The sequence below is a fragment of the Blennius ocellaris genome (genome assembly GCF_963422515.1).
Source record: "Blennius ocellaris genome assembly, contig: SCAFFOLD_60, whole genome shotgun sequence".
NCBI lineage: Eukaryota > Metazoa > Chordata > Actinopteri > Blenniiformes > Blenniidae > Blennius > Blennius ocellaris.
The window spans coordinates 297,901-305,000 of NW_027662082.1; the positions used below are offsets into that span (position 1 = coordinate 297,901).

General features: G+C 53.9%; 1 protein-coding gene across 1 annotated transcript in view; it reads left to right on the forward strand.

Annotated features, from left to right (window-relative positions):
- Positions 1 to 6,579: 6,579 nt before the first annotated feature.
- LOC308148087 (fibronectin type III domain-containing protein 7-like) overlaps positions 6,580 to 7,100 on the forward strand; it is a gene marked incomplete at both ends in the record, with an annotated part of 23,972 nt that continues 23,451 nt past the window's right edge. Inside the window, 1 exon segment of the mRNA XM_080521514.1 lies at positions 6,580 to 6,601. Coding sequence (XP_080377640.1) covers positions 6,580 to 6,601 — 22 coding nt within the window.

The following is a 7,100-nucleotide window of genomic DNA, read 5'->3' on the forward strand; positions in this document are numbered from 1 at the left end:
GGGGCGTGGTGGGGTGTCAGGGGGGGCGCGAGGCGGGCGCGACTTTCAGTATTAATGTCTTTATTCATGCTTGAAGGATTAAAAAAGGGCCTCCAGCCACTAGGTGGCAGCAGTGCTCACACTAATCAACAGGCTGCCTGTTCAACCAGTAGAGGAGAAGAAGTACTTCACCAACACGGTGTACAGAGGAGGAGGAGGAGGAGGAGGAGGAGGAGGAGGAGAGGTGGAGAAGTTTCTGACAGGAGTGAAAAGAAGAAAGGATGAGGCGTCAGAGGAAAAGAAAACATGTGACAGTAAACATAAAGCTAGTAAGAGCAGGAGATATGACGATGCTACGTCGCTCTTGGGTTTACTGTGAACACGTCGGGAACCAGGAAACACCCGTTTGTGTTTTATGCCGAAAAACTCTGGCAGCGGAGCATGAGACCAAATAAATGAAGACGGCACCTGGAGACCATACACCTGGAGACCATACACCTGGAGACCATACACCTGGAGACCATACACCATACACCTGGAGACCATACACCTGGAGACCATACACCTGGAGACCATACACCTGGAGACCATACACCATACACCTGGAGACCATACAGCATACACCTGGAGACCATACACCTGGAGACCATACACCATACACCTGTAGGCCATACACCATACACCTTGAGACCATACACCATACACCTGTAGGCCATACACCATACACCTGGAGACCATACACCATACAGCATACACCTGGAGACCATACACCATACACCTGTAGGCCATACACCATACACCTGGAGACCATACACCATACACCTGGAGACCATACAGCATACACCTGGAGACCATACACCATACACCTGTAGGCCATACACCATACACCTGGAGACCATACACCATACACCTGTAGGCCATACACCTGGAGACCATACACCATACACCTTGAGACCATACACCTGGAGACCATTCACCATACACCTGGAGACCATACACCATACACCTGTAGGCCATACACCTGGAGACCATACACCATACACCTGTAGGCCATACACCATACACCTGGAGACCATACACCCGTTATGTCAGTAAGGCACTGGAGTTGTTTCATGGTAAAGTCCATGAGTATGGCCAACAAGCCGCTCATTGTGTCATCAGTAAACAAAGAAGCCGTTAGCCTCTTACAAAGTTGCTCACCACATCGCGAGGTGCATAAAGCCTCACCACATCGCGAGGTGCATAAAACCTCACCACATCGCGAGGTGCATAAAACCTCACCACATCGCGAGGTGCATAAAGCCTCACCACATCGCGAGGTGCATAAAACCTCACCACATCGCGAGGTGCATAAAACCTCACCACATCGCGAGGTGCATAAAACCTCACCACATCGCGAGGTGCATGAAGCCTCACCACATCGCGAGGTGCATAAAACCTCACCACATCGCGAGGTGCATAAAACCTCACCACATCGCGAGGTGCATAAAACCTCACCACATCGCGAGGTGCATAAAACCTCACCACATCGCGAGGTGCATAAAACCTCACCACATCGCGAGGTGCATAAAACCTCACCACATCGCGAGGTGCATAAAGCCTCACCACATCGCGAGGTGCATAAAACCTCACCACATCGCGAGGTGCATAAAACCTCACCACATCGCGAGGTGCATAAAGCCTCACCACATCGCGAGGTGCATAAAACCTCACCACATCGCGAGGTGCATAAAGCCTCACCACATCGCGAGGTGCATAAAACCTCACCACATCGCGAGGTGCATAAAGCCTCACCACATCGCGAGGTGCATAAAGCCTCACCACATCGCGAGGTGCATAAAACCTCACCACATCGCGAGGTGCATAAAACCTCACCACATCGCGAGGTGCATAAAGCCTCACCACATCGCGAGGTGCATAAAGCCTCACCACATCGCGAGGTGCATAAAGCCTCACCACATCGCGAGGTGCATAAAGCCTCACCACATCGCGAGGTGCATAAAGCCTCACCACATCGCGAGGTGCATAAAGCCTCACCACATCGCGAGGTGCATAAAGCCTCACCACATCGCGAGGTGCATAAAACCTCACCACATCGCGAGGTGCATAAAGCCTCACCACATCGCGAGGTGCATAAAACCTCACCACATCGCGAGGTGCATGAAGCCTCACCACATCGCGAGGTGCATAAAGCCTCACCACATCGCGAGGTGCATAAAACCTCACCACATCGCGAGGTGCATGAAGCCTCACCACATCGCGAGGTGCATAAAACCTCACCACATCGCGAGGTGCATAAAACCTCACCACATCGCGAGGTGCATAAAACCTCACCACATCGCGAGGTGCATAAAACCTCACCACATCGCGAGGTGCATAAAGCCTCACCACATCGCGAGGTGCATAAAACCTCACCACATCGCGAGGTGCATAAAGCCTCACCACACAGCAGAGGAGCATGAAGCCTCACCACATCGCGAGGTGCATAAAGCCTCACCACATCGCGAGGTGCATAAAACCTCACCACATCGCGAGGTGCATGAAGCCTCACCACATCGCGAGGTGCATAAAGCCTCACCACATCGCGAGGTGCATAAAACCTCACCACATCGCGAGGTGCATGAAGCCTCACCACATCGCGAGGTGCATAAAATCTCACCACATCGCGAGGTGCATAAAACCTCACCACATCGCGAGGTGCATAAAACCTCACCACATCGCGAGGTGCATAAAGCCTCACCACATCGCGAGGTGCATAAAACCTCACCACATCGCGAGGTGCATAAAGCCTCACCACATCGCGAGGTGCATAAAACCTCACCACATCGCGAGGTGCATAAAGCCTCACCACACAGCAGAGGAGCATGAAGCCTCACCACATTGCGAGGTGCATAAAGCCTCACCACACAGCAGAGGAGCATGAAGCCTCACCACATTGCGAGGTGCATAAAGCCTCACCACATAGCAGAGGAGCATAAAGCCTCACCACATCGCGAGGTGCATAAAACCTCACCACACAGCAGAGGTGCATAAAGCCTCACCACACAGCAGAGGAGCATGAAGCCTCACCACACAGCAGAGGAGCATGAAGCCTCACCACACAGCAGAGGAGCATGAAGCCTCACCACACAGCAGAGGAGCATGAAGCCTCACCACACAGCAGAGGAGCATGAAGCCTCACCACACAGCAGAGGAGCATGAAGCCTCACCACATTGCGAGGTGCATAAAGCCTCACCACATAGCAGAGGAGCATAAAGCCTCACCACATCGCGAGGTGCATAAAACCTCACCACATAGCAGAGGAGCTAACCCTCCCCGCAGCGTTGGACATGGTCACAGTCATGCTCAGTGAGAAAAGAAATCAAAAAGTCAAATACCGTTTTGAAAAGGAATCAGCTGATGAAGCTGACAAGTGACCATGTTTACTGTTTAAAGTTTTGAATGTTACTGTGCTAAGTTTTTAAAAATGCACATCCCAGTGAATCATTTGCACTTTTTCTGTTTTGAGAATCACAATTCATAAACTAAACTTGGAAATTGCTTTAAGTTGTTCTCAGCTCATTTTGTTAATTTATTTTGATAATCAGGCGATTGTATGCAGAATGCTGGTGCAGCAACTCATACATGGTTTATACAGATCAATACATCAATATTATCAGGTTCTCAATGGGAGTACAATTCAGGGGAGGCCTGAAAAAAATTCTGTCCTCTAGGGGGGGCATGACAGAAAATCATTGAGAACCACTACTTCACCTGAACCCGCCGCTGCAGGATGCATGAACTCACCGGCGGTCCTGGAACATCAGCAACGTAAATCCTGAGGAACGTTTACGTTTTAAATGATCGACATGTTTCCTCTCTGCTGACAAATCTGATCTCATCCACACCAAAGTCTCATCTTACCAATGTCAGCAGTCGTTCAAGGACTGCAGTTCTATGATCTGATTCCAGAACCTTTCTGTCACACTGTAATGAATCCTTGTTCCAATAGACGGTGTATTCTACTGAATGTGCTCTGGTTCCGCCGGAGCTCTTTGCTGTGCATCATGTTGGTTCTCAGTACTTGTGGTCGCGGCGCCACGACGTCCAGGAGGTCGTCTGGTCTGCAGTGTGAAGGGAAGCTCAGGGACCTGCTGTCCTTCTGTCGCCCGATGTCTTGATCTGAGTCACTGGTTGCAGTTTTGACCCAGATGAAAGTGTTGGTGCTTCTCTGATGTTTGGTTTCTTCAATGCTCCTGGACTCCAGCGCCACGCCGCAGGAGGCCCAGCGGCCGCAGCCCCACCGCAGGAAGTGCTCCAGCCAGTCCGACTCGGCTCTGCTGCCCAGAACCCTGAACCTTCCTCTGGCTGCAGCCTCCAGGACCCGGAGCAGGACCGGCGGGGGCAGAGGGGGCCAGGTGAGACCTGCAGAGCCCGTCACAGTCCTCCAGGCTCCCTCAGACTGGAGCGTCTCCTGTGTGTCATTACAGGAGGAAGACCTGGGCCGGACTCTGGACCGGGCTATAGAGGTGGCCTGTAGCATGAAGAGGACGACTGACCGCATGGCCCGCAGGCTGTCTGCTGGCCTGGCCAGAGGGCAGCCCCCCCAGGAGGCTGCACTGCACCACCCAGACACCAGAGGGTAGCCCCCCCAGGAGGCTGCACCGCACCACCCAGACACCAGAGGGTAGCCCCCCCAGGAGGCTGCACTGCACCACCCAGACACCAGAGGGTAGCCCCCCCAGGAGGCTGCACTGCACCGCCCAGACACCAGAGGGTAGCCCCCCCAGGAGGCTGCACTGCACCGCCCAGACACCAGAGGGTAGCCCCCCCAGGAGGCTGCACCGCACCGCCCAGACACCAGAGGGTAGCCCCCCCAGGAGGCTGCACCGCACCGCCCAGACACCAGAGGGTAGCCCCCCCAGGAGGCTGCACCGCACCACCCAGACACCAGAGGGTAGCCCCCCCAGGAGGCTGCACCGCACCGCCCAGACACCAGAGGGTAGCCCCCCCAGGAGGCTGCACCGCACCGCCCAGACACCAGAGGGTAGCCCCCCCAGGAGGCTGCACCGCACCACCCAGACACCAGAGGGTAGCCCCCCCAGGAGGCTGCACCGCACCGCCCAGACACCAGAGGGCAGCCCCCCCAGGAGGCTGCACCGCACCACCCAGACACCAGAGGGCAGCCCCCCCAGGAGGCTGCACCACACCGCCCAGACACCAGAGGGCAGCCCCCCCAGGAGGCTGCACTGCACCACCCAGACACCAGAGGGTAGCCCCCCCAGGAGGCTGCACCGCACCGCCCAGACACCAGAGGGCAGCCCCCCCAGGAGGCTGCACCGCACCGCCCAGACACCAGAGGGCAGCCCCCCCAGGAGGCTGCACCGCACCACCCAGACACCAGAGGGTAGCCCCCCCAGGAGGCTGCACTGCACCGCCCAGACACCAGAGGGCAGCCCCCCCGGGAGGCTGCACTGCACCACCCAGACACCAGAGGGCAGCCCCCCCAGGAGGCTGCACTGCACCGCCCAGACACCAGAGGGCAGCCCCCCCCAGGAGGCAGCAGGCTCTGCAGCCAACGGGTCCCATGAAGAAGAACTGAGAACACAGGAACCCCTCTGATTAATAGCAGCAGACTTTGTGGAGGGTCACTACTGACCAGTCATGTGATTAGTCACTGATGACGTCATTATTCAACATGACATGTGATTGGGTCTGCTGACATAGTTTGGACTGGCTTCATCTGAAAATATTAGAAAACTAATGAAAAAGTAGATTTTTCTCACACATTCATTCAAACAGTTCAACTTTAAGGTTCATTGCACATAAACTGAAATATTTTAAGCCTCTTTTGTCTTATTTTTGTCGATTCTATTATCCCAAAACATTTGATTTCATAAGACACTTATTCAACGTACTGAAGCTCCCCCTTCCTTTATTTGTCTGGTTCTGATTCTGACAAGGCATTGCTCTAATTATCATGAGAAATGCTTGATGCTTTTTAATTAATGTGCTCAGAAACAGTTTTCTGCTGTCGTCGTCTCAGTTGCTGCTAATTTACCATTAAAATAAATACAATTCCAACATAACTTTGCTTTGGGCAAACAGGTTGTTGATTTTCATGTTTACAACTCATTTAAAATGTTCAAAGTTATGAGTCAACATATATTGATGTTTCCAGGCCAGATGCATTATGGGTAAAATAGTTTTGTTGAGGGGGGCAGGCTGCAGAACCAGGGCCTGTCCCCATGATAATGCTGCTTCGTGTCATTGTCTGGGTTATCCACACCAGGAACCTGGTTCTCCTAAACCAGATGTTTCTGGCCCGTCGTCCACACCAGGAACCTGGTTCTCCTAAACCAGAACCTGGTTCTGGCCCGTCGTCCACATCAGGAACCTGGTTCTCCTCAACCAGAACCTGGTTCTCCTAAACCAGATGTTTCTGGCCTGTCGTCCACATCAGGCCGTCCTAGAAGTGTGAAAACAGTTTGTTTTTTTAACACGGGTCCCAGAATGGGGAAATTGTAAAACCCCGGCTCGTGTCGTCCGACCCCCTGGGGTGTGGACGGCAATGACGCTCATCTGAGGTAAAAAGATGAGGTCATTCCCCCCTGGTCGTCATGGTGACGAGTTCACAGGGACGTGAGGACGGAGGTTGTTGGGGACGGCTGGGGAGGAAAAAAGATCATTTTACTTGTTATGTGGACGGACCGCTACAGCCTGAGAAAAGGACTTTGTGGCTTGTGTGGACAGAGGGGGGGACTCAGAGGGGGGACTGAGAGGGGGGGACTCAGAGGGGGGGACTGAGAGGGGGGGACTCAGAGGGGGGGACTCAGAGGGGGGGACTGAGAGGGGGGACTCAGAGGGGGGGACTGAGAGGGGGGGACTGAGAGGGGGGGACTCAGAGGGGGGGACTGAGAGGGGGGGACTGAAAGGGGGGACTCAGAGGGGGGTGGAGTTCTGCAGAACCAGCTGGAGACATGTGGTTCTGGCTGGGTGAACAAAAGCCGATCAGAACAGTCTAGGGAGGGATTGAAACCCTGGATGGGTTGGAGGTCCAGGTCCCCCCACAGACACAACTCCACCAGACGACCCTTGTTAGGTCGTCATTAGTCACTGAGACGTCTCAAACGTCTTCATG